This window comes from Penicillium verhagenii (assembly GCF_028828195.1).
Source record: "Penicillium verhagenii strain IBT 33310 chromosome Unknown utg000004l_segment0_segment0, whole genome shotgun sequence".
Lineage (NCBI taxonomy): Eukaryota > Fungi > Ascomycota > Eurotiomycetes > Eurotiales > Aspergillaceae > Penicillium > Penicillium verhagenii.
The window spans coordinates 256,113-281,356 of NW_026643168.1; the positions used below are offsets into that span (position 1 = coordinate 256,113).

General features: G+C 47.3%; 14 protein-coding genes across 14 annotated transcripts; 8 read left to right on the plus strand and 6 right to left on the minus strand.

Annotated features, from left to right (window-relative positions):
• Positions 1 to 145: 145 nt before the first annotated feature.
• N7466_003036 (oxidoreductase, short-chain dehydrogenase/reductase family) lies at positions 146 to 1,051 on the plus strand (the record flags this gene model as incomplete). The annotated part of the gene is made up of 2 exons (XM_057162433.1): positions 146 to 261; positions 319 to 1,051. 2 exons carry the CDS (start codon positions 146 to 148, stop codon positions 1,049 to 1,051), a joined length of 849 nt encoding a protein of 282 aa, XP_057023548.1.
• Positions 1,052 to 1,407: 356 nt separating this feature from the next.
• On the minus strand, positions 1,408 to 3,193 carry N7466_003037 (putative general amidase; the record flags this gene model as incomplete). The annotated part of the gene is made up of 2 exons (XM_057162434.1): positions 1,408 to 2,850; positions 2,912 to 3,193. The coding sequence occupies 2 exons, from the start codon at positions 3,191 to 3,193 to the stop codon at positions 1,408 to 1,410; spliced, it is 1,725 nt and encodes a 574-aa protein (XP_057023549.1).
• A 1,363-nt stretch (positions 3,194 to 4,556) lies between these two features.
• On the plus strand, positions 4,557 to 6,750 carry N7466_003038 (uncharacterized protein; the record flags this gene model as incomplete). The annotated part of the gene is made up of 5 exons (XM_057162435.1): positions 4,557 to 4,623; positions 4,681 to 4,794; positions 4,857 to 5,159; positions 5,228 to 6,120; positions 6,181 to 6,750. 5 exons carry the CDS (start codon positions 4,557 to 4,559, stop codon positions 6,748 to 6,750), a joined length of 1,947 nt encoding a protein of 648 aa, XP_057023550.1.
• A 450-nt stretch (positions 6,751 to 7,200) lies between these two features.
• On the plus strand, positions 7,201 to 8,223 carry N7466_003039 (ribokinase; the record flags this gene model as incomplete). The annotated part of the gene is made up of 1 exon (XM_057162436.1): positions 7,201 to 8,223. One exon carries the CDS (start codon positions 7,201 to 7,203, stop codon positions 8,221 to 8,223), a length of 1,023 nt encoding a protein of 340 aa, XP_057023551.1.
• Positions 8,224 to 8,282: 59 nt separating this feature from the next.
• On the minus strand, positions 8,283 to 10,040 carry N7466_003040 (uncharacterized protein; the record flags this gene model as incomplete). The annotated part of the gene is made up of 3 exons (XM_057162437.1): positions 8,283 to 9,022; positions 9,075 to 9,896; positions 9,962 to 10,040. The coding sequence occupies 3 exons, from the start codon at positions 10,038 to 10,040 to the stop codon at positions 8,283 to 8,285; spliced, it is 1,641 nt and encodes a 546-aa protein (XP_057023552.1).
• Positions 10,041 to 10,431: 391 nt separating this feature from the next.
• On the minus strand, positions 10,432 to 12,189 carry N7466_003041 (sugar porter family MFS transporter; the record flags this gene model as incomplete). Its single annotated transcript, XM_057162438.1, has 2 exons — positions 10,432 to 11,129; positions 11,205 to 12,189. The coding sequence occupies 2 exons, from the start codon at positions 12,187 to 12,189 to the stop codon at positions 10,432 to 10,434; spliced, it is 1,683 nt and encodes a 560-aa protein (XP_057023553.1).
• Positions 12,190 to 12,819: 630 nt separating this feature from the next.
• On the plus strand, positions 12,820 to 14,143 carry N7466_003042 (uncharacterized protein; the record flags this gene model as incomplete). The annotated part of the gene is made up of 4 exons (XM_057162439.1): positions 12,820 to 13,000; positions 13,082 to 13,590; positions 13,643 to 13,889; positions 13,959 to 14,143. The coding sequence occupies 4 exons, from the start codon at positions 12,820 to 12,822 to the stop codon at positions 14,141 to 14,143; spliced, it is 1,122 nt and encodes a 373-aa protein (XP_057023554.1).
• A 257-nt stretch (positions 14,144 to 14,400) lies between these two features.
• N7466_003043 (putative C6 transcription factor) lies at positions 14,401 to 15,771 on the minus strand (the record flags this gene model as incomplete). Its single annotated transcript, XM_057162440.1, has 1 exon — positions 14,401 to 15,771. One exon carries the CDS (start codon positions 15,769 to 15,771, stop codon positions 14,401 to 14,403), a length of 1,371 nt encoding a protein of 456 aa, XP_057023555.1.
• Positions 15,772 to 16,426: 655 nt separating this feature from the next.
• Positions 16,427 to 18,013, plus strand: N7466_003044 (Zn(II)2Cys6 transcription factor; the record flags this gene model as incomplete). Its single annotated transcript, XM_057162441.1, has 1 exon — positions 16,427 to 18,013. One exon carries the CDS (start codon positions 16,427 to 16,429, stop codon positions 18,011 to 18,013), a length of 1,587 nt encoding a protein of 528 aa, XP_057023556.1.
• A 365-nt stretch (positions 18,014 to 18,378) lies between these two features.
• On the plus strand, positions 18,379 to 18,955 carry N7466_003045 (MARVEL domain-containing protein; the record flags this gene model as incomplete). Its single annotated transcript, XM_057162442.1, has 2 exons — positions 18,379 to 18,475; positions 18,534 to 18,955. The coding sequence occupies 2 exons, from the start codon at positions 18,379 to 18,381 to the stop codon at positions 18,953 to 18,955; spliced, it is 519 nt and encodes a 172-aa protein (XP_057023557.1).
• A 1,043-nt stretch (positions 18,956 to 19,998) lies between these two features.
• On the plus strand, positions 19,999 to 20,390 carry N7466_003046 (uncharacterized protein; the record flags this gene model as incomplete). The annotated part of the gene is made up of 3 exons (XM_057162443.1): positions 19,999 to 20,085; positions 20,151 to 20,252; positions 20,346 to 20,390. The coding sequence occupies 3 exons, from the start codon at positions 19,999 to 20,001 to the stop codon at positions 20,388 to 20,390; spliced, it is 234 nt and encodes a 77-aa protein (XP_057023558.1).
• Positions 20,391 to 21,576: 1,186 nt separating this feature from the next.
• Positions 21,577 to 21,960, minus strand: N7466_003047 (uncharacterized protein; the record flags this gene model as incomplete). The annotated part of the gene is made up of 1 exon (XM_057162444.1): positions 21,577 to 21,960. The coding sequence occupies one exon, from the start codon at positions 21,958 to 21,960 to the stop codon at positions 21,577 to 21,579; it is 384 nt and encodes a 127-aa protein (XP_057023559.1).
• Positions 21,961 to 22,062: 102 nt separating this feature from the next.
• On the minus strand, positions 22,063 to 22,941 carry N7466_003048 (uncharacterized protein; the record flags this gene model as incomplete). The annotated part of the gene is made up of 3 exons (XM_057162445.1): positions 22,063 to 22,632; positions 22,695 to 22,787; positions 22,915 to 22,941. The coding sequence occupies 3 exons, from the start codon at positions 22,939 to 22,941 to the stop codon at positions 22,063 to 22,065; spliced, it is 690 nt and encodes a 229-aa protein (XP_057023560.1).
• Positions 22,942 to 24,430: 1,489 nt separating this feature from the next.
• N7466_003049 (uncharacterized protein) lies at positions 24,431 to 25,229 on the plus strand (the record flags this gene model as incomplete). The annotated part of the gene is made up of 2 exons (XM_057162446.1): positions 24,431 to 24,504; positions 24,572 to 25,229. 2 exons carry the CDS (start codon positions 24,431 to 24,433, stop codon positions 25,227 to 25,229), a joined length of 732 nt encoding a protein of 243 aa, XP_057023561.1.
• Between the last annotated feature and the right edge of the window lie 15 nt (positions 25,230 to 25,244).

Sequence of the window (25,244 nt, forward strand, 5' to 3'; positions counted from 1 at the left end):
TAATCAATTGTTTGCGGGGTCTCCCGAGGCCCTCGGTCAGGGTCCAAGCATTATTACATATAAAACCAGAAACCTCTCCAAAGTTGAACATTCGATCCCTTCGCATATCTCATCTCTTTAAGCTTGTTCTATCCACATCTCAATCATGTCAGCCACCGACCAGGTCCAGTTGGCCGATTTTGGTAACATTTTCTCTCTTCACGGCAAAGTGGCTGTGGTAACGGGAGGATCAAGGGGCCTTGGACTGCACGCCGCCTCTGGGTGAGACCCCCCTTTCCATTCCAGCCTTCAGTTCAATGTTGACTAAACTATTTACAGCCTTTTGCAAGCTGGGTGTTCAAAAGTGTACATCACCAGCAGGAAGAAGCAGGCCTGTGAGGAAGCCGTTGCAGCCCTAAATGCCCTCCCCAATAAGCGTCCCGGCGCCCAGGCAATCAGTATACCTGCCGATAGCGCCTCAATGGCAGAGCTCGACAGATTGGTCACTGAGATCAAGAAGACAACAGACCATGTTGATATCCTGTTCGCAAACGCCGGGGCCACATGGGGAGAGGCCTTTGATACACACAATGAAAAGTCCTTCGAAAAGGTCATGAACTTGAACGTCAAATCTGTGTTCTATACAATTCAAAAGCTCACGCCACTCCTTACGGCAAAGGCAACCATTCAGGATCCATCCAGAGTTGTCGTAACGGCCTCGGTGGCCGGTATCGGTATTGGATCTGTCGGAGGACCAAACGCAACACCCTCATATTCAATCAGTAAAGCAGCGGCAATCCATTTGGCTAAGAACCTAGCAGTTGAGCTTGGCCCCCGGCATATCCTTACCAATGCTATTGCGCCTGGCTTTTATCCAACAAAAATGGCAAATGGGCTTATCGAGTTGAAGGGTGGCACCGAGGAGCTGGAAGCGTATTCACCGAATGGCCGACTTGGAAAGCCTGAGGATATCGCAGGATTGGTCGTCTTTCTGTCATCTCCGGCAGCCAGCCATATAAATGGCGCTGTTATAACAACTGATGGAGGAAGTGTGCTGAAGGGACGGTTGTAACTTGGTAGAGCTATGGTTTGCGCGAGGGCAACGAGGGCATCATTATTACCACTATGTCAAGTAAGAAATTTTATTCATGTACTATTTGCGCCACTGGAGAAAGCAAAAAATGAGACATACTACTATATCCGAATAGATGCGTGTCATTCCAATCTAGATGCTCTAAGTTACTTCATTATCCCTGTGCAGGGACACGTAGCGATTTTGAACCGTCATAAAATCTGCCAGAAGACACAATTGTCCAGTCCTGGCTTGTGCCAATCTGATTGTATTAACAGAAAAAAAGGGTGCTCCTTTTTTTATATAGAACTAGGTACCATGCATGTGATCCACCCTTGTAACCTTTCAAACACTGGCTACAGCCTGGAGTTGACAGTAGTAGGTCGCTTCTGCACTGCATCGTCGACAAGCTCCATCGCCTGGAATAGATCATAGTCTCTCTGCTTCGGGGTAAACACCTGGACACTGAGCGGCGAATCCAAATACACTCGGCGATCAGTCTCATTCCATAATTTGCGATTCGCCTTGTCCCAGCTGCCCAGCTCTGGTGAAGAGAGCTCCACCTCCAAATCTTCCTCAACAAGCTTTCGCGCTGGAATTGTTCCAGCCGGATAATCCAACAACACCATCATTGAGGTGTATCCTACTGCATTATATCGATCTATCTCAGGGACCGGGTGCGGTGCCACTGGACAAATTATTGCATCCACACGTCTTTCGCGGGATGAACTTCCACCTTGAAGCGTCCACATCTCCATCATCTCTTTCTCCAACTGAGAGCGTTGCGCGTGTAGGTCTGCTAGCTGGTTGATAGTCAATGCCTTGCCACGTCCATACCGACCCTGCAACCAGGGGATAAGTGGTTCCCCAGTACTTTCAATGAGATCCATCATTGTTGAATTATCGTCGACACCCATGAGTCTACCAGCTACTGCTTGGCACTTTCTCATCGTAGGAGGTGTCGGTATATCAACAACCTCGACACCAGGCGTCTGACGTAAGACCTGGGCGACTTCATCGATGACACGAGCCACAGGTGGCAAGGGAGTTACCAGTCCGTCCGATTTGAGGATACCAATCGTAAATTTTCGCCGAGTAGTAGGTGCGACCGGTGATAGAGCTTGCTTGTTCCATTGACCTGGAATACAGTCTTCGTCGAAAAGTTCGGCACGAGGCACGATCTCAGCCATGACAGCCCCCAAATCAGCAACTGTTCTGGCAATCGGACCAGCAACTGGCTGAATACTCATCCTCCCCTTACCAGGGATTTGCCCACTTTCCATGCCACCGTATGGAACCCGCCCCTCACTCGGTTTGAATCCAAAAATTCCATTACTCATTGCTGGCACTCGAATACTTCCTCCGATATCGGTCCCGAATCCCACCATGGAACCTCTCATGGCAACGAGTACACCCTCGCCGCCAGAGCTTCCACCTGCAGTCCATTGATAGTTTAGAGGGTTAAGAGTCCGCCCAAATAGGTGGTTACAACTGTCCAGAGTGGCGAGTGTCTGAGGGACGTTTGTCTTGGCCACCACAATTGCACCAAGACTCTCGAGGAGATCGACGAGCGAAGCGTTTGCCGAAGCGGGCTTGAACGCCAATGCAGAGAGACCGATGCTCGAATCTACGCCCTTGATGTTGAATGTATCCTTGACCGAGACCGGAAGGCCATGCAATGGGCCAACGGGGTGACCGGTGCGATCGAGGTAGTCATCGAGATCACGCGCCCGCTTTAATGCAGCATCAAAGAGGGGCTGAGTAAGACATCGTGTAACTTGATGGGCAATTGCAGCTCTCTGAGATATTCTAGTTTAGCGTATTTGATATAAAAAAAAAGATGAGAGAGATCAAATTGACCTTGCAGAATGCCTGAATGACCGCCTCAGTTTTGAATTTGCCTTCTTTCATCGCCAGTACAAGTCCTCGTATATCATAGTTTTCGGTGATATCCAGCTCCTTGGTTGTGAGAAGTCCACAAGTACGAGGAATATCCATTACATTGGTTTTTTCGTAACGTTTCGGTTCAGCGATGGATTCCGCAGGCGTAAGCAGTGGGATTGTAGCTGGGAGCTTCCATGCTGTTGGTATCGCAGCATTCAATTCAGCTTGTTTTTGCTTGGCGATTGCCAGGTAGCTCATGATGATAGTCGAGACAGGTCAGTAGAACCTTAGAAGCTGAAGGAAAGTGTTGTCAATGGAGGAGATGGTGGAAAAGGCGGGGAAGTTGGAACATTCCTAAGGTTTAAACCTCGGTACAATGTACATACTCGATTTGGTCGGTAATCAACAAAAAATCAAAATCAAAAAGATGCCGATGCTTCTTTGAATTACATCACAGGCATCAAGAACATTAGTTGCTTCTTGGTAGGATCGGTGATGCGAGGTTCCCCTCCTTGGGGGTTGGAGCCGACGAGATCCGCCTGAAGCTGGGTTTTGAGGTCAACCCTTTTCACAGGGGCGGGAGTGCGGCGGCCGATAGAGGCCACCCAAGGGTACTTTCCGACCAGCAGAAAGTAAATTACGAGTAGTTCCAAATTCATATTAGTTTTTGAACTCCATTATGTTCAGGCAGGTCAACGCTGCATTATTGTACATTAAATCCTTGAACTCTATGTATCATATATTAGTATTGCTATATTATATTCAATGTTAACTACTTCTCGTTCTGTAGGTAAATTATCACAAGAACTGGCAAGAAAGAGAGGCTGAGATCCTACATAAGTCATATAACATTTGAATCCACTCTCAAGTCTATTCTCAAGTCTATTCTCAAGCCTATTCTCAAGTCTATTCTAAAAGTGACCCGTATTTAGATCAAATCCCTTAAGATATTCCTATATATGATAAATACAATACGGGAAACAGGGCGGTGAAGTTAGAAACTGAAATTGGGATATGACCTAGGGGTGGCCTCTATCGGCCGCCGCAATCGAATCAGGCGAAGCTCTCAGTGTCGATGTTGACCGATCGGTACACCATGGACGCCAGGAGCGCCGTTGAAACAACCATGATCGCCGCGCCAATAGCCGCAAGAGGCTTGCTGTAACATATAAGCCATTCAGAACGTGAAAGACAATCTCATCAAAACCAAACTTTGGTGGGGTCAGGGACTCAGGAGCCGCTCTCAGGGACCAGGGTCCAGACTCCAGGGGAACATGAGCGAGCTCGGCTTCTCAGCCGAATCATAGAAAAAATAAAGCCCGACACCGATGCGCTTTAGCGTAATTGAACTTAATATTCTGACCTATACATAGTAGCTAAATTATGAATCCATGATTCATAAATACTTTAAATTGATCGCAGACTCGACTGGCGCCTAGCAGTTACAATTTTAGCGCGTTGTTGCCTGATTCAATTTGGCTGCTTTATGCCTCAGGCCAACATTACGTGTTACCTTTAAAGAGCTGCTTTGATTCCTTCCGAGGTTTTGAACCTTGTCCATTTTCTCTAATTCATTTGCTCCTATTCATTTTCTTTTCTGCTCGCACTACACACATTACAGATGGCGCCTCGGTCATTCACAACGCTTGTGATCGCCGTCAGTGGAACAATTCCAGGCTTTAAGCAAGGTAAATACTAGCGGCCCCGGCCCCATGGCTGAAATGGATTCTGACACTCAATCTTAGCCGAAATCAAAACACTGGTCGAAGGAAATAGTGCAACATTCGCTAACTCCGTGGACAATACGTGCACTCACTTGATTGCAACTGAGAAAGAGGTCGCGAAAAAGAGTGCCAAATGTGAGTCTCGTAGTACCTTGATCATTCAATTCTCATTGCTGTGTCCTGACACGCCAGCACAGACCAAGCAGCATGCAAGGTAGAAGGATGTCAGGTAGTGTCCGTGGACTGGTTGGTTGAATCTAGCGAAAGAGGAAAAGTTCTCCCTGAGCTGGTTTATCTCCTCGACCAAGAGGAGAAAATACCACCGACCGAAAATGCTGGGGACAAAGGAAAGAAGCGTGCCATGAAGCAAGAAGATGATGCCGAGGCACCAGAATCGAATAAAAAGCAAAAGGAATCTCAGTGTACCAGCTCCAGGACCTTGAACGTTCCTATCGATTATGCTTTTCTTCCCAGTTGTCCTTTCTTGAGGAACCGGCAAGGTAATTCTTAGTCTTGCAAACCCCCCTACTCCAAAATTATTGCTAGACTCACCATACTCCTCCCCCAGGTTCCAAGGTCCACATTGAAGACTCTCTCATATGGGACGCCACACTCAACCAGGCCCACGCAGGCAACAATAATAACAAGTTTTACCGCATCCAGCTGATAGCATCCGAAGACTCGAAAGAGTTCGTTACGTGGTGCAGATGGGGGCGTATTGGGGAGCAAGGCCAGTTTGCTACCCTGGGACACGGGGGTCTGCAGGGGGCCAAGGCCTGCTTCGAGAAGAAATTCAAAGACAAGTCGGGATTAAAATGGGAGAATCGTTTTGATGATCCGAAGAAAGGAAAATATACTTTCATCGAAAGGAGCTATGAAGATGACGAGGAACCCAACAAAACGGTGGACAAAACCGACGCCGATATAAAGGTCAAGGTTGAAAGCACTCTAACCAAGCCGGTACAAAACCTCATGTCATTCATATTCAATCAACAGCACTTTGACTCTGCGATGGCCTCGATGTCTTATGATGCCGCCAAGCTACCACTCGGAAAATTGAGTGACAGAACTCTACGGACGGGCTTTACGACATTGAAGCAACTGGCGAGACTGGCAACCAATCCTGTGCATGATACGGCCTGGCAGACAAGTGTGGATGACTTGAGCAATGTCTACTTCACCACAATACCCCACGTCTTTGGTCGCAATCGCCCGCCCATCCTGAACTCTATCGCACTCATTAAGCGAGAAGTTGAGCTTTTAGACGCGTTAAGCGAGATGGATGTGGGCAATGAGATCATGAAGGATGCTAAGAAGCTTTCGGACATGAATGAATTGGATAGTCAGTTCAGTTCATTAGGGCTCAAAGAAATGACGCCATTGGAACCTGGCCAAGAGTTCACCGAACTTGCTGCATATTTGAACAACTCTCGTGGGCAGACTCATAATTTGAAATACGAAGTGAGTCTCGTCCCTAAGAAAAAAAAGTCTTTCTTTCCATCCAATACTAATCCATTTCAGGTGATCGATATCTTCCGAGTTGAAAGGGATGGTGAAAATGATCGCTTTACGAGCTCCGAGTTCTCAAAGCTGCAAAACAGCGATCGTCGTCTCCTTTGGCATGGAAGTCGTTCCACAAATTTCGGAGGCATTTTATCCCAAGGACTTCGAATCGCCCCGCCAGAAGCCCCCGTGAGCGGCTATATGTTTGGAAAGGGAATATACCTGGCAGACATCAGCAGCAAGTCGGCCAACTACTGCTGTCATCATAGCAGTGGGAATATGGCACTACTTTTGTTGTGCGATGCAGAGTTGGGATCCCCGATGTTGGAGCTGTATCAAAGCGACTATATGGCTGGCGAGATTGCCAAAAAGGAAGGCAAGATCGCCACACTAGGCCAAGGGCGGGCAAAGCCTGGTGGCTGGAAGAAAGCTTCTTGCCTTAATGAGAATTTGGCCAATGTTCTCATGCCCGATACTGTGGCGCCTCAGATTCAAGATCAAACGGCTGGGCTCCAATACAACGAATACATTTGTTATGACGTGGCACAGATCCGGCTGAGATATCTTTTCTACGTCAAGATGGGATAAGCTGGTTTACATTATTATATCCTTGCTTTGGGAGGATAACATTCATGTGTGGATGAATCTTTTAAAAGGGGAAAGTGGCTTTGATTGAAGATATATGTATTTTATAGCTGAATAGCACCCATTAAGACAATATGAGAGGAAATGGAAAGGATTATAATGTTCCAAGTTCCAACTTTGAAGTTCGCCCTCGACGGGAAATTAAGCGCGCTTTTAGGAAAGTGGAGGTTGGCTTCCGTTTGAGGTTAGTGCAATGCGTAGACTATCCCTTTTCAGAAGGATCCGATTCGATCTAACCTATTCGGTCCGCGCATAGGCTATTCATTACAATCTAGTACAATCTACTCTGTACAGATATAAGAAATAGCAACCATTTATATGAACCACAGGGCTCTCATCTGAAATTTATTATTCGTCTTCAATTCATTCTTCTCCTCAAATCAAACCACAAAAATGACCATCAAAACCCCACACATCGCCATCATCGGCTCGCTAAACATCGACTTCGCTACAACAACCACTCAATTCCCCAGCCCCGGAGAAACAGTCACCGCAACATCCTTGACAATAAATGCCGGAGGCAAGGGTGGAAATCAAGCTCTGGCAGCAGGGCGCTCATCCTTCACCACAAAGCAAACCCAAAATGGCCTTGTTCGCCTCATTGGCGCTGTGGGAGCCTCGTGTATGTACTGGCCAGAACTAATGGAGCCAGTCTTCCAAAGTTCCGCCGTAGTGACAAAAGACGTCACTCTGTGCCCCGGGGTCCAGACCGGTGCGGCAAACATCATTGTGGAGGAAAGCGGGGAGAATCGCATTCTCGTTGTTCCGGGCGCAAATCATGCGGATGTGATGAACGTGGAGTGGATTTTGTCGCGTGTGATGCAGACGGAGGTCCCGCAGGTTGTTGTATTGCAGGGAGAGATTCCACGGTCGACTACGTTGGGCCTTTTGGAATATTTCAATGAGCGCGCACAATCCCCGCGGCCGTTTGTGGTTTTCAATCCTGCACCGGTCTTTCCTGACGGCATTCCGCTGGAATTTCTTATGGGGACTGCTGTGCTTATTATGAATGAGACGGAGGCCGTGCAGATGGCTAGTTGTATCGGTAAACAGCCTGTTTCTTCCTTGCACCCGGAGCAGTTTGCGCAGATGTTCCATGAGCTTGCGCGTGTTCAGATCGTTGTTATTACGCTTGGAGCAAAGGGCGTCTATTTCTCTACAAAGAGCGGGAGGGTTGGATTTGTCGACGGGGTGAAAGTTGATGCAGTTAGAGACACTACCGCCGCAGGAGACACCTTCGTTGGCTTCTTTGGCATGTCATTCACGCGATTTGTTGCTAGTCAAGAAGGAGCAGCTTTGGAGGCATTCGATGACAAGATTGAAGAGGTCGTAAAGGTCTGTAATGCCGCAGCAGCAACGTGTGTGCAACGTGAAGGTGCTATGAAAAGCATACCCTTTGCATATGAGCTGGATTAAAAGGGTTGATGTTTGGTATATACTTGAAATGTATCTTTAGAATCAATAAGCATGATTTATCAGTCTTCCACTTCATCATATCTTGCGGTTCTCCATGATGCTTGTAGCGAGTCTATCTCACGCTCCAGATTCATGCCCGTCCTAGCGGTTATTATTCTTAATCGTTCCTGCAATACAGCTTGTTGAGTCTCGTGGGACATATTTTTTCCAATTAATAATAAACTCGCGACAAATACCGGATCCCACTGCTCCGGTGAGTCATTGCAAGCAGCTATCCCTGCAATCGCTTGTGCATGCCAAATATGGGATGTTAAGTTGCGAGGGCCGGGGAGCGATTTTAAAAGCCGTGGTTTATGCGTGAGGAGCAGGAAAGAGATGGTATGGTAAACAACATTGGCGACCAGCGCCATTGGTGTCGTAAAGATCAAGATGATTGGGAAAGCTGAGTTGTGATCCATATCGGCTTCGTCGCCGCGAATATCCACGATTTGTTGCGCCTCAACTGGGCGCTCGTTGTAAAACTTTTGACAATCTGTCCAAAGTGAACTCCACTGCGAGAGGAAGTGAGATTGCCGTAGAGATGGAAAAGCCCGTAATCCTGGAGAGCTTGCTTGCAGGGAGACGGGTTCTTCGTAGATCAGAGCGAGGCAGTGCCCTAAAAGACATAAAGCTTGTTGATAAACTCTGGTGATATTGGACTGGATGATATGTTGGGATGCATGGATCGAAAATCCGTCTTGCACGAATGTCTGGAATGGAATAATGGGAGCTTTATACGAAGCGATTGAAGCTGCTAGATCTAAGACATTGTTAAAAAATGGATTCGTGATATCTGAGTGCATGTGACATACCTAGTTTAAAATAGACCCAGAACAGTGAGTTTCCTAGCTCCTGAACCAAATCCAGTGGCGAGATGAATCCATGTGGATGGTTGGTATGTGGTAAAATTATGTCTCTCCATTGCTGAAGTCCAGATGGAAGGATTTCTTGCAGAAGGAGCAGTGCTGAAGCTGTATGTCTCTCCAATTCCAAGTTATAGTTCAAAGCTTGCTCCTCCCTTCGGAATCGCAGCATATTCACAATATCGTCGCTGTGGGCCGAAGAAAGAAGAGATCTGTGGCCCGCCGATAATGCAAGAATGGCGCACTGCAGGGGTCTGCTTGACCGGGAAAGAAGAAGAACTTGGACTCCAAGGGCACAGTTCGAATCACCAGTGTCCATCCATGGACCGACATGATAACGAAAATGTCGTAACAAATCTGTCTCGTAGCTTGTATTTTCTTTCGTGGGACATTGCACTAGTCGTTGATAACGCAGAGCAAAACCCGAGTGTCCCTCAAAGGTCGGTTCTGTATGGTGGATTGGGCCATGAGGACTAAGGATACCACGTAGTTCAAGGTTTGGCATATCCTGATCTTGGCTCTGGATGTCATCTCCACTGGCATGGTCCAGACTCTCTTGTGGGTTGCTCTGACTTGGCGTAGATTGCTGTATTGGTATTCCTTTGTCGATCGGAGCAGGCGATTCATCGACAAACGTGATCGATGTGTAGCCTGCCCCTGTTTCACTAGCCACCTGCCCAGACCGCGGCGTCATGAAGGCCAAGTCAGATCCATATTTGCAAGTGAATCCTTTGACCTCACAGTTGGCACATCTTGGATTCTGTTCGTCACCTTACAATTGACAATATCAGTAGCAGCTTACATGCAGTCCCAGGGGCCAGTTGATGGTCACTTACATTTTCTACGCCTCTTTCGGCAAGTGAGACAGCCCGTCCTGACTCTCTGTTTATCGGAGGGTGTTGGCTTCCGAGCCATGATTCCCTAATTCACGTATAATCTCATTCTATACTACTAGTAGTCTGTAGGCTACTTCGACTGAAGAAGGGGAAGGGACTCAGTGGCGCTAGTCCCGATGGGGTATATGCCCTCGCTTAAGCTCCGTCCCCCGTGACCCAAACAATCGGCATCTTTACTAAGACTTTACGTTATGCGGGGGAGGAGAGTTTTTCGGACGCCACCCGAACCTACGGAGACATCGGGTTCCAACGAAATCTTCAAGTATTTTTAATCTCAGAATACGTAAAAGAAATAATTAAAAACATAATCAAAAACCATTCAAACTATCATACGTTGCGCTAACATTGAAGGTCGTGACAATCTCTTGTCCGAACATTTGAATAGGAAAATCAACCCGATAGCCAGCAGTTTACAGGCTCTCAATATATTGAGAATCACTCTTTTCCAGGTCGCGTCCAGTGGCACCGCCCATCCGTTCGAGGAAATCAGTCAAACCAACATCCCGGCGTGCCTCACGCATTAGCTCGGCGTCCTGTTCACCCGCGTTACTCCCGAAAACACGATCCATCTCTTCCAGGGAAGTTCCCTTGGTCTCGGGCAAGTAAAACCAAACCCATACGATACCAATTCCCAAAAAGACCGCGAAGAAAATATAAGTGCCCCACTCCCAGCTCGCAAGCATAGGAGGCACGAAGAATGCGATGGCAAAGTTGTTGATCCAGTTACTTGAGGCACCGATAGAGGCTCCTTTGGCGCGGATGGAGAGCGGGAAGATCTCTGACACAAGGGTCCAAGAAACAGGTCCCCAGGTCGCACCAAAGCCTGCGATATAGAGCCAGATAAGAGCCACGGCTGTCCAGCCGGCTGCCTTATGTGCGGGCCAGTCATGCTGGTATTGGGACACGATCACACCGACAATGATCATGCTGCAGAACATCACGATAGAACCACCGAGAAGCATGGGCTTGCGACCGATTTTATCAATGACGAGCATACCAGGGACGGTACTGATGATGAAAACAACACCAGTCACACCAGTTGCTAGAAGAGCAATCGTGCCTCCAGTCAAGCCGAGGCTCTTGAAGATATTGGATGCGTAATAGATGACTGAGGCGATTGGTTAGACTCCGAAAAAAAAAACAGACGGTACACATTAAATGTAAAAAGAAGAAGAGGACTCACTTGCGTCGATACCCGACCACTGCTGGAAGAACATAATAGCCCATCCAAAACCGACACGTTTAACATTGTCCATGCTCCGGAAACAATTGGCATACTGGGCAAGTTCATTCAAGAAGACACTTTTGGTTTCTCGCTCTGCCAGCTTAGGAAAAGCCAATGCGAAGGCACGCTCTTCGAAGCATGCCTCCGACTTGATCTCGAGGTATTCGACTTGGACAAGCTCATGCTCAACCGGCAATTTCCTCATCCAAGCCAGTGTACGCTGGGCTTCCTCGTCTCGACCTTTTTTCACGAGCCATCTAGGCGAAAATGGCATAAACCAGATTCCGCATGCGAGACATACGGCTGGGATTCCCTGAATAATCGATGGCAGTCTCCAGGCGAGGTCGGATTGCGTTGCGCCAGTGCCTCCGATGTTGTTGCTTCCGTATCCAACCCAGAAAGAAATCATGATGCCCAAGATGGTGGCAAATTGATAGAAAGACACGAGCAGGCCACGCATCTCTGGAGCCGCAAGTTCAGCATTATACAGTGGTCCAACTCCACTAAACAGGCCGACTCCTAAACCAGTGAAGAATCGACCAGCGTATAGCAAGGATGGTTTTCCAGCCGTAGCGCCGACGTACAAAAAGGATCCAAAAACAACCCAGAAGCAGGCCAAGAACATGGTATACTTCCTGGAGAAGACCTCACCCAGAATACCGGCTGAGAGTGATCCAAGAATGCCTCCAAGCTGAAGGATCGAGGTGAGCCAGCCGGTAGCTGTAGAAGACTGAACAACGCTTGGGAAATTCTCCACGAATTTCGACATGACTAGGCTTTGACCAAGGACACCTTGTTGATAGCCATATTCAAATCCACCGAGTGATGCGAAGAATGCGATGAAGAGAACTTTAGGATTGGCGGCGATGCTTTGCCACATTGATTTTTTGACGATCTGGACTTGTGGCGTAGTGTCCACATCTTTCATTTGATTTCCCGTCATGTTGGAATTTGAGAACTTGGGTAGAAAAAACAAAAGAAGTCTGGGGAAAAGATGACTTCAAGCCGGGACGACAGCCCTCATATATACAAATTTCTATCAAATCGCGCACCCGAAAAAAGAAAAAGCTAAAATAGTTTTCCCCAGTTTCCAAAAAAAAAAAAAAAAAAAAACATGGAGAACATGGCCGTGGAGTGCTTGGACTGTGGAATGCGGAGAGGCGCTAAGTCTTTTCAAGCAGAATTATAGGCTATGTGCTCCGTTTCGGGAAAGGTGGATCCTTACAGTCAAGTGGCACTTTGGGGTTTTCGGGCCACAGATACCTCTTTGGGATGAAGAGCCTACTATCTCTTTTGCGGTAGATTATCAATCGATCGAAATCCTGGGGCTATGGGGTTGCATATGGGGTTTTAATTATGATCGTCAATTGTGTAGTTCAAGCTCGGAGGATAATCGGTGGCCGTTTGGACCTTGGAAGCTTGTTTTTAAACTTGATATAAATGTTTTTTTGTCAGAACGCAACAGACTGACATCTCCCAGTTATTCCTTCGGTTTTTTTTTTTTTTTTTTTCATCTTGAAAGGCATCCAGTGAGCTATTCAATAAATTAGCTGAACATACTATATTGATCATCATGCATCATCTATCGTTGCCATTGCTCTCCACCTTGCTATTGCTACCTTTTTTGACGAAATCCTCGCGAGCGGAAACAAATAAGCACTATGCAATCATGGATAACGATTGGTCAACAACTGGCTTCGTGCCGTATCTCATCGCCCTAGATGGAGATATTGAGATTCTTGCCCTGGCCTCAGGTAAGTTCCAGCTTCCCAGTATGAGGATAGAAATCCTCTTTTAATTTAGTTTACGCTAACCTTGGAACAAACTTGGGTCAGATACTGCAAACAACTGGCAACCTCAAGGTGCCCTCCATGCTGTCGCAACTCTAGAAGCTGGAAATCTATCTTGCATCCCGGTCTATCCTGGCGCGACGTTCCCGCTTATAAACAACCCACAGCGCTTGAATGCCTGGCAAGAAATCCATGGCAAGCTGCCCTGGCAGGGTGCTTTCGCTCCGGAGAACACAACTGCCGAAGCAGAGGGGAATGATCCTACATCTGGGAACCCGAACCGCATCGTCAAAGCTGCCTTCAAGGAAGGATTTCCAAAGGGAACACCTCAAAACACTACCTCTGCTGCAAACTTCATGGTAGAGATGGTGCATAAGTATCCTGGTCAAGTTAGTATCTATTCGGCTGGAGCCCTGACGAACGTTGCGCTCGCGGTTCGTATGGATGAACGATTTGCAGAACTGGCAAAGGAGTTGGTGATCATGGGTGGATATGTCGACTTGAATCTTTTGATGGCGACAGGCAGTATACTACTAGCTGATCTTCAGTCCGATGTAAGTGCTCAGTCTTCTCAAGATCAAAGTTCTTTTTTGACTTTTTTCACAGATCAATCTCATGATCGACCCTGAAGCGGCAAAGATTGCGTTAACTGCGAATTTTCCAAATATCACTATTGCTGGCAATGTCGCCAATCAGGTCTTCCCTAGCCAAGAGTTTGCGGATGAAGTCTACTCGGTTCCCAACCCTTACAGCAAGCTTTTCTATGATTATTATGATCTTTCTTTCCCGTTTTGGGATGAGACTGCTGCCGCCCTGATGGTAGATCCTGGCATTGCTATTAACAGGACCGAAGGTTAGTGATATTCATTCTATAATGACATTGTGGTGAAGGATAGCGACTGACAAGGATTTTTCTTTTTAGTTTATCTGGATGTTGATATCTCTTACGGAAGTCCGAATTATGGAAACATACACGTCTACCAGAAGGATTTAGCGCCAAGTGGGATTAGGGCCGTGAATTATGTCTTCCAGGTCGATGCAACGAGATTGAAGCAGCGCATCAAGCATGCGCTTCAATATCCGAAGTCTTGTGCCGATCTTGGATAAACGGTGTTCAAGCAACGTGTCAATATGTGTGTTTCAAACGTTGTGAACTTTGAGTCAAGAAATATTTTGGAGAATTGCTTGTTATAGATACAGGTAATGGTGCTTATAAGTGTGAAGTTGTAACATGTCCAGGGAACCCGAGGACCTGCATGTGACTGGAGGATGGGATTCAAATTGCGCAAGTACCTAAGTAGTACAGGCGAGAGAATTAGACATTTGAATCTCAGTTCCATTTTAATAGCTCCGGTCGATCAATATCAGATCGCTGATAATAGCTCGCCGGCTTCATAACCCCAAGCGCGTTCCAAATCCTTTAATCTCCAAAGTGCCCCCCAGCCTGTAGTCTCCTCGACGGTCTTGAACAGCCTTGCCACCTCAACATGCTCACTGTGGTGACTGAGCAGCTTGCCTGCAATATATAACGGCTGAATAGCGTTGATCAAGCTGCCACTGTGAGGATTCGTAAGAGAGATTCCACAAACTCTCCGCGAATGGTAAATAGAAGAGTAAATCGGACTTGACGGTGGAACGACATGCTGCACTGGCCTCATATCGAGCATAATTATACAAGCAGTATGGTACAGCTGGTTAGCTGAGATAGCTGCCCAGTGTGGGAAGAGGATTTCGGGGAAAGTGGAATGATTTTGGCCTATCGTCTTAAGAGGTAACATAGATCGCGGTCTTTTTTCGCGCCAATATTGCAATTCATTCCACAGAGAGGTCCATCGATCTAGGAAAGAACGAGGATCATCGACCACTTCACCCAGCTCAACGTATCGTGTATTTCGACAAGAAAGGTGACATGTTTTGGCACAGAGATAAACTGACCAATTTGCGTGCATATCTGGAGAGACAATGCCTTTCTCACAGAACAGATCCCGAATTATAATATCGCATTCCATGGGGGTAGCTGCTTCAGGCACGGCTGGTACCCATTTCTCCAAGGGTAGGACTGTACTTTCTGTGCCGTTGGAAATCATAGCTCCACATAGCTCCATGCGTGCATAGCACCAGAATACGGCTTGGAGGTGACCACCTGATAGTCCGTTCACATTGAAAGAGTCAAAAAGCGCAGCGCAGCCTTCGACGTGACGCCTCCAATCTCTCGGGGAGACCGACATCAGCTCCATAACGGCCAAAACGACCCCGGTAGCCAAAGCATTTGGGTCTTTGGCCTGGAGAGATGGGCCAAGGAGGCGGATAGACACTTGATAGAGCTCTAGACTCTCATATGCCTTTTCGAGGGAAGCTTTGCGTTCCATTTGACGAGCAGAGAAAGCAAGAATAGCGTATAAGAGGGCAGGGTGTTTATTCGCCAAAACTGGAAGATACACACCAAAAGTTCTTGTCTCATCAAATTTATCGAGGTAAGGCGCGCATTCTGTAATCCAATTTTCAAGATATTGAACAAGATGGATTTTGGGGATGGAGACACGGGTAAAATCTAGGTGAATTGTTCTCGCTGTTTCTGTCGCCCCCAGTGGCTCTGATGGGGGGGATGTGTAGCTGCTTGGGTCGAGACTGTTGAAAAGAACGCTTCTGAGTTCTTCTTGCAGTTCAAGAAACCGCGGATTAACAGCATATTCATCAGCACTAGAGAATGTTCCGGGCGAAAGAAATTCCTCCATGGCAAGATTGGAAAGTTACAACCGAAGTGAGTCGTGACAACTTTGTGTTAACTGGGGGCCTGAGGCAAAACTTCATTAGTCAGTCCGACTCGGGCCTGACGCCGCCTGAGGCGGCTAACGTCCCAAAGAAGTAGGTCCAAGAATCCAAAAGTTTGAAATCTCCCATGGATTGTTAGCACACATATTTGACATAAAAAAAGTGTCAAATCATCAATTTGACACTTGGTTAACGACCCAGACTTTTTTTCGATGTGAGTTATGTACTAGTAGTCATCAATTTTTCTCAATTTTGTTAGTTAACTAACATCTGGGCTTGAGCTTACTAATCAAATGGGGCAAAGGCCTGCGGCCTGCCATCTCTAGCCTCTACTAGTAAGCTTTAGATACTCAACAAATCACAATCAACTTAAACACTTACTAGATCAGCAGCTAGGCTTCATGCACTAGTGCCTTATTCGGACTTGCTATTTTTGATGCTGAAGATGTTGACAAAACCTGCTGCCTAATCTCAGCTAGGATCTTGCTGACTCTTACATCGTACAGCTTCTTTCATTCGTTCTTCTCCCATTCTTTGCTTAAAACACCTTGTCGTCGAGTACCTGATCAGCTCTTTGAGTCTTGAACGACACGCTTGCCTTTTTATGTATCATTCATCATGACCACTGGGCTGGATCTTACGCCGAGGAGATCCCGAGAAAGCACTTCAAAGGTTCGAACTGGATGCAGCACTTGCAAAGCTCGTCGAGTGAAATGCGATGAATTCAAACCTACATGTCGACGCTGCGCTATTGGAGATCGAAAATGCGTGTATAACACCGCACGTCCAGCAGCGCCTCGAATGGTCTTCACGCTATATGTACCTTCTACTCAAATCCAACCGCTCTTCTTCGTAAATGATCGTGGCCTTGACTTCTTCCATCGAAGTCTTGCTCCAAAGTTGGACGGACAATTTGATTCGCAGTTCTGGAGCAAGCTGGTATTGCAAATATCACACTCCGAACCATCAATTCGGCATGCCGTATCAGCCATCAGCATCATTTATCGAGACGTTGAATCGTCTCATCCGGCAAGCTATGTCGCTGCCAATCCGGAAGCTCAAAAAGAATGGAGGACAGCCTTGAGAAGCTTATCAGCTCGAATACAAGCGCACCCCAACTCGACCTTGGTACCTCTTGTCTGCTGCCTTCTGTTCACGTGTATCGAGTTTCTCCGGGGCGCTGATGAATCTTATTTGATTCACGTTCAGAGTGGATTGAACATTCTAGCAGCTATGCGCTATGGCAGCGACGCAGCTCCCGGTCCAAGGGGGTCTAATGTCTCGTCCGATCTTAATATTATCGAAGATCACATTGTTCCGATGTTCTCGCGTCTGAATGTACTCTGTTCTCTCGCTGGCAGACTGAATCCGCCAGTATACACTCCTACAGCTAAAGCAGACTCTCCCCACAAGGACTTTAGTGATTCTCGACAACGGCTCTTTGAAGTCTCGGATAAATGCATCCGATTCATACACGACGCAGTCCCCAAAGCAGCTTTGTTCCAAATCGACGTCCAGGATCTCGTTAAACAGGTCAAACTTCAAACAAGGCTAGACGCATGGCGTGGCCAGTTAGACGAACTATTTGAACGAATGCAGGCTGCCGGTAACCCCGCGAAAGAGGACGCCCTCAACATACTCATGGTACATTATAAAGTCGTATACATATGGCTGCGGGTCTGCATTACAGCCGGGGAATTGGCCACAGATTCTTACCATGCCGACTTCGAAGATCTTGTGCATTACGCGGAACAAATCGCCAAGCCAAGCGTCGGAATGACAACGCCGCAACCGCTTTCTTTTGACATGCAAACCCTGGGGCCTTTGTACTTCACTGCGCTAAAATGTCGCGATCCTATAATACGAAGACGCGCGTTAGAAATGCTGCAATTGGCGCCTCGGCGAGAAGGACTTTGGAATGCACATTACGCATACGTAACTGCGAAACGTGTTATTGAACTGGAAGAAAGGGACCTCAACGGACAAGAATTGCCACATGAGACTTTGAGAGTACATGGTCTTCCCTTGCCTGATGATGATTCTCGGGTCTCTGCCTTGGGGGATATGCCTTTTGACTTTGGGAAGTTTGACCACAGTGTCGTATCTGGCGCAGCTTGTCCTGGCATCCTTAAAGCTGTGTTTCAGACAAAGCCTTGGGGGCTATGGGGAGAGTGGCAGACGATTACGGAGTATATCGAACTATGATTAGACAGCTCTAATTATAGCCAGCGTGTCCATCTTCAATCTCGAAAGGCATGATTTGCCAACTCAGAGACTCAAAGCGCTATAACCTACTATTTCCTGTTCAGCGTTGTGGGAAAATCGACGACAATGGGGTATTCTGATTGGTGAGTTGAACGAGCTCGTATCGGACTAACCAAAAGAGGAAACACTACTAGAGCCACTACAAGAACCAGGTAAGAAACAACTTTATAAAGAACTACCTGGGCCAGATCCTAGATCTTTACAAATTTTCTTCTTCATTCTTCCAGACTTCGTCGTGTGCCTCGATTCTTCCCTTTTTTCTTCATTTTTACTAAACAACATTGGTCAAGAGACCGCTGCACGCCATGGCCATGAATATTGCGACGAATAGAATGTTTCATTTTGCCCTACGAGCGCTACAGCTCACCTTTGCCATCATCATCATGGGAGCAGACGGCTACGGTACGAAGAACTATTATGTCCCCATCCGTCGACCTGTTGAGTCTGACTTTAGTACTAGCCATTCATATATTCAAGGGCCACACTGTCTACGAACACTTTGAGTTTGGCAACTTCTACGATTATATGGGCGTCCCAGATGCGTGGGGCTTCCTAATGTTCTGTGCTGGGTGGACAATTCTGGACGTCATCTTTGTGTGTATTGCTGGAATCGGTCATACATTGATTGGCTACATTAGCATTGCTGCTGAAGTGGTGTCGGTCCTCTCGTGGCTCGCTGGATGGATAGCTATGGCTGTCAACATAGGCAGCAATCAATGTCCAGAGGAAGAGCACGGCTGTGGAGCGCTCGAGGTGGCTACGACCTTTGGAGCTTTGGAATTCTTATTATTCGTGATTACCACGGCCCTTACTGTTCAGCTCATCTTCAAGAACACTCGTCGGCAAGAGTCTTCTACGATCAGCTCCACTCTGTCTAAATAATCAGCGTCTTAGTGCTCTAGTTGGAACCAAAACTTACTATGTGGCGCGTCGTTTGGTGCACATGTGTGGATTTAGGCTCTTGGCATCATTCTTCCCTCGATGGGTTTGCCTGTTTTATTAGAGAATTGATGACTACACTTTACAAAGCGATAAGTCGGATTGGATTCGAACCTTGAAACACCTCGAGAGACTCTTAGATCTTTGCAATGGTTCAACTCTGATGCAGATGAGATTATTCGCCATGTTACTGGTCAATGTATCCCAGATTCCCAGAAGTTAAGTACCTATAGAAATCAAACCAACCCAAGTTCGAATCCGACTTCCAGCAAACGAATTGAAAAAGAATAAGCCATCACCTCATTTACATCGTTCTGAAGGATGCTGCTAGCTAGTCTTGCGCTAGTCACTCGGCTAAATCAGATGCTCCATAATTCGACTCCGCAATGTGAAATAATCAGAATATCGACATACACCAGCCGCTGTCTTATTGGCCGAACCACTCGTAGTATCAGCACCAGCATTGCTCAGTTCCGACCATGATAAAAGTCAACTAATAAATGATCACGATAACCATAAACATGAACCATGAATTCATTCCCGTGTCACGGAGATCAAAAGCATGATATCATCCAGCCCAGAACTGCCCAGCCTCTAATCAAAAACCAACCCACTGATCGACAATACCCCTGTTGATCCTGTCTCACCAACCATGACAGCCACATAAGGATTTTGAAGAATGCGATCATATAAGACTTCGTAGTCCCGGCATTCTTTACTCTGCGCAACTCGAATCAACCAATTTTTCCAAGGTAAGTTCGTATTTAGTAACTTGTGCCTTTCATGTGCGCGTGATAAATCTTGATTCTCTCAACAAACACAATCCGAAATATCAAACCCGCCTATCCCTTGCTCTACTAGTATCCTATTTCACTCGCCACCTCCCTTTTGATAAACCCCTACAATTACAACTGCGCACCGATATCGATAGAGCTATACTAATACCCTCACCTAGAACCACTCCAAATAGAATAAATCCACACATCATGCAACTCTCCCTCTTTATCTTCGGCCTTCTCGCCAACGTCATCTCAGCGGTTCCCACCCCCGAAACACAATCGACATGCTTGAACGTACGAAAAATGCAACCCCAACCCCAAATCTACCACACCCGCAACTAACATCGAATCCTCGATAGGAATTCCAAACCTGCAAAGTTAGCGCACCAATCGGTGACCCCCAAGCCTGCTGCATTTCCAACATGATTTGCCAGGGCAAGCAGCAGAACAGTACCATGGGTGTAAGTGCAAGCCATTCTGCCTCGGCTAGGGATTGACTCCACTGTGGATTAAATCGAGTTAGTTGGACTGTTGTACTGATGAAATGCTCTTAGGTCTGTGTGAAGGAGGACGACACGGCTAAGCTGCTACAGCTGTAGATTATGCATCTGCTCGCGGGTTCAGGAGATGTCTCGGCAAAACATAGACAGGGATGGATGATTCATTCCCTGATTCGAATTCGATCAACGGATTCGAAATGTAATTAGGTTTGATGGGATTTACAACATTTGTGACACATGCTATCCTCATTGTGTCAATATTCAAGTACATTCAAAAAGAATCAATTTAAATCAATTTAGATTGGGGTGAAGACTTGGAAATAGTATAGAATTAAAGGGCCAGGCACATATTACCAATGCATGCATACGTCTACTATTATCTGATCGATTAACACTAAGCACAGATGCCCATCTGGGCACATGGGTAATGAACACTTTGGCACAGCGAAAAAGACCGTGCGATGTGGATCAATGATACACCGCCAGAACATCTTGCATATACCCCTCGCTTCTAGATGCAGGTACTAGGCGCATGGGAGTTTATGCGGTAGGTAGCTCTTATCTGCGTACGTAGCATTCTGCTGGGTGTTTCTGATTGTTTGGCTTCGGAGGAAGAAGAAAAGCTACCTTCGATTCCCACTATTCTATGCCATACAAGAGCCCCCCCCCCCCCCCCCCCCCCCCCCCCCCCCCTTCTTCCACCGGAGAGCCTCGAGTGGAGAGAATCCACCACGATGAGTCTCTGTAAGAGTTCGCTTGCCGGCTCTGCTGAAGCAGTATGGTTGCGCCTAAGTTGGGCCTGTTTCAATTCGGATCAATTGATTGTGGTTTCCTGGATAATTTGTTCGATTTTTAGAGGAATTGGCAGTAGATGGAGCTCTACATTCAATGCCGTTACGGACATCCTCTTGAATGCGCCGGCGATCGTGATGAATATGCTAGCGATTCGGTTGTGTTTGACAGCAGAGTCAGTGGGGAACCAAGCCGTCACACTGTAGAGCATCTGGGGAATGATTAAGGGTGAGTAAAATTTGAAATGTGAATTGAAATTTGAAATTCTTTTGTGATGTCTATTTATTCAAAGTTCAATGGAACTATATACATGATTGTACAAAGCAAAAACACAACAAGTATGAACACCAGATCGCTTTATTCCTATGCTTCATGGGGTTTCCCAGAGTGGTAGATGCGAATGCTGGTTGATGTTGTCTGGGCTGAGCTCGGAGTTGTATGCCAGCGAGGCTAGGCTTGGAGGTGGCCAGCACCGGGCTGGGCTTGCAGGTGGCTAGCGAGGCTGGGCTTGGAGGTGGCCAGCACTGGGCTGGGCTTGATCGAGGCTGGGCTTGGAGGTGGCTAGCACCGGGCTGAAGTCGACTGGTGATGGTCTGTGGAAGACCTCGGAGTTGTATGCCAGCAAGGCTGGGCTTGGATGAAACAGCATGCCCGCGGACAACTGGCTGGCATTGTCGGTCCGGGGGACCTTGAGGCTGCATGCCGACAGGCAAGGTCGGCCTTGGATGAAACAGCATGCCCGCGGAGAACTGGCTGGCATTGTCGGTCCAGGGGACCTTGAGGCTGCATGCCGACAGGCAAGGTCGGCCTTGGATGAAACAGCATGCCCGCGGAGAACTGGCTGGCATTGTCGGTCCAGGGGACCTTGAGGCTGCATGCCGACAGGCGAGGTCGGCCTTAAGAATGATGAAATAATAGAATAATACATACTAATACCATATTATATTTTGATAATAATATAATATGATATCAATATCATTTATTCAATAATCTCATCATCGCCCTCCGGGAGCGGCAAAAGCGGCGGAAAAGAAAAGACGGCGGGAACAGGGCCATCAAGAAGGCCAGGAGCAGCCGGGTAGGCAGCGGTGGGGGGGGCAGGCGCAACAGGGGCAGCGGCGGGAGCGGCAGGCCCAGCGGGGGCGGCAGCAGGGGCGGCAGCAGCGGGAGGAGCGGGAGGGGGAGCGAGGGGGGCAGCGGGAGCAGCAGCAGCGGCAGGGGCAGCGGGGGCGGAGGCGGAGGCGGGGGGAGCAAGGGCAGCGGCACGGGCAGCACGGGCAGCCCGTCGTTCTCTCTGGCCGGGTCGCGGGCGACCACGGCCACGGCCACGAGACGCACCAACACCAACACCACGGGGACCCGAGGGGACGGGCAGCGCAGGGGGACGGGGACCACCACGACCACCACCACGACCACGCACACCACGACCACGCACACCACGACCACGCACACCACGACCACGCACACCACGACCACGCACACCACGACCACGCACACCACGACCACGCACACCACGCAGGCCTCCGCGCCATTGGCTGCGGGAGGCCTGCTATAAGATATATTAGCCTTCATATTCATCAAAATAGGGATAAAGGAATCAGTAGATCTTACCACGTGCGCGTCAAGCACACTACACAAAGTGTTGAGCGCTTGATTGGCCGGGCAGCGTTCAACGGTGTGGCCTCCACCGGGGTGGAGAGGACACTGCATAGAGAGAATTGTTAGTACATATTTTCAATCGAAACGTGGCTTTCATCTGATTTTCATCTGAACTCATCTGATTTCATCTGATTTTCATTAGATTTCATCAAATTTCATCAATTCTACTTACTTCAACGAAGTGGGGAGCGCGAGGCATCTTGACGATGAGCATGGGGAGAAAGAGAAAGGGAAAAAAAAAAAGTGGAAAAGTTTATACATATATGAAAAGTTTGTGGGAAATCCATCAACCTGAGGCTACAAGATCTTTAATAGGAATGATACCCAAAGGGGAAAGAGCACATTTATATACAAAGTAATAGATACTAGGGTTTGTAATATTATAGTGATACCCAAAGGGGAAAGAGCGTTAATATTTCTTAGGGCTACAGAATGTAGGGCAACCTTGGAAGTCTACCAAACCTCATCCAGAGGCATGATTGATAGAATCTATATATGTTACGATCGAAGGCTAAGAACCGATGATATTTCAACTGATATTTTTCTTACTGACTGTAATGACTGAAAGTGGCTGATATAGAGCGGCATATCCATAGGTCAAATTGAGCTTGGCTCCTATAAGGCTTCTCCCTTACTTTTTCTTTCCCTCTTCCCTCTTCCTTCTTTTAAATGTTCTTCCTATTTAATATACTACCCTTTCTTTCGGAATAATTTTTGATATTAACTGCCGTGTCGGGTTTTGAGCCCCCCTTTGTCTTCATCAGAGTCAGACTGACTTTTGCTTATAGCTTTTACTTCCAGGGATTAAGTATACCCTTACCTTATAGGGGAAGACGACAATAGGCCGCAAACACGATCAGTCTACGATTTGGAGAACCCATACGCAGATACGCGTACACAATGAACCTAGGGCGCCCTCTCTGTCTCTCCACACACACAACGGGATGCAACTTACGTGTTGACGCGATTGAGAGAGGCTCTGCTTGGACCACCCAACTTTCCAAATGGTGGGGGACAACGGTGACACTCTTGATGATTCTCTTCCTCTTCTCCTCTCCTTGCAGCACCCCAAAATATCATACTACATATCCTATTGACTGGTTTCCTGTGCTTCCGTCTATTTCTTCGGATTCAAGGCTTTCTTTGGTGGAAAATGATCTCAAGAAGCTCCGCGAGTTTGGAATTACAGGGAATCGACGAATGATCGTCGCATTCTCTCCGGAACTGCCTGTGCTTGGTTCAGAATGTTCCACAAAGAACTCAATTAACTTGACCCTTTCTGAATCCAAGTTCACTTGGAATTCGAAGGTTGGCATCTCTCACTTCGAGCTCTCAGTTCGAGATCACTTTGAGCTTTCAGTTCAAGATCACTTTCAACCCTTTTTCTAATCACAAGTTTTAGACTTGGAACACTTCTCTCACTGAACTCTCACTTTTGATCAAGTTGAGACTTCTCTTACTTCAACGCTCACTTCACTTGCTCAATTTACTTGAGCCTTCTTCAATCGAATCCAAGTTCACTTGAAATTCGAAGGTTGACTTCTCTCACTTCAAGCTCTTAGTTCGTGATCACTCTGAGTTTTCAATTTTAAATCACACTCAACCCCCTTTTCAATCACAAGTTTTAGACTTGTAACACTTTTATATATTATATAAAAATAATAACCACTTCCCCCCTCCCTCCTCTCATGCCTCCTCCCCCATCCCCTCCCCTCTCCCCTGGTGCCTGCAAAGGCACCTTATTCATCCACCAAGCCCCGGCGTCGAGATAAGAAGCAGAGTTCCCATTTAATCTCTTCTTACTTTAATCCGGAATTTGACATTAATAGGACCACTTCCGATGATAGACCTCAACTCAAGAGGGCTCGCCTTAATAAGGCTCATCGTCAAGACCAAAACGACGCCATTGACAGCGCAGTCGAAGGTCAAGAGAAGATGGAACGAGTCAGACAGCCCCTGGGAGTTATTGATGGAAACATCTTTAACCCAGCTGGAAGCAACAACAAGGGCTATGGTGGTATCATACCTGCATCTGAGTCAAAATCATATGATGATGAGGAGAATGAAGGATCTCTTCGTGCCCGACCCTCTAATGATAACGGGATGAACTCAGACGATGATCGACATCAATCCAAGAGGGTTCGCCTTAACAAGGCTCGTCATCGGGACAGGAATGATAAATCATCTGGTGATGTGGAGGACGAAGGATCTCTTCGTGCCGGACCTGATGATAAGGAGGACGAAGGATCTCTTCGTGCCGGACCCTCTGGTGATAACGGGATGAGCTCAGACGATGATATGTCTGAAGTGGAATATTCAGAGGCTGAAGACTCGGAGGATCTCCAGTCTGAAGCCGACGATATCGCCCATCTCCCCGCTGTCAATGATGATCCAAAACAAGAGGATATCAGGGTTTTGGACGAGCGTCGGAGATTGGCCGATATTGCGGAAGCCCACAGGGCTAAGCCTTCACTTGCCGAAACATAAGTAGGCAAGGCCCTC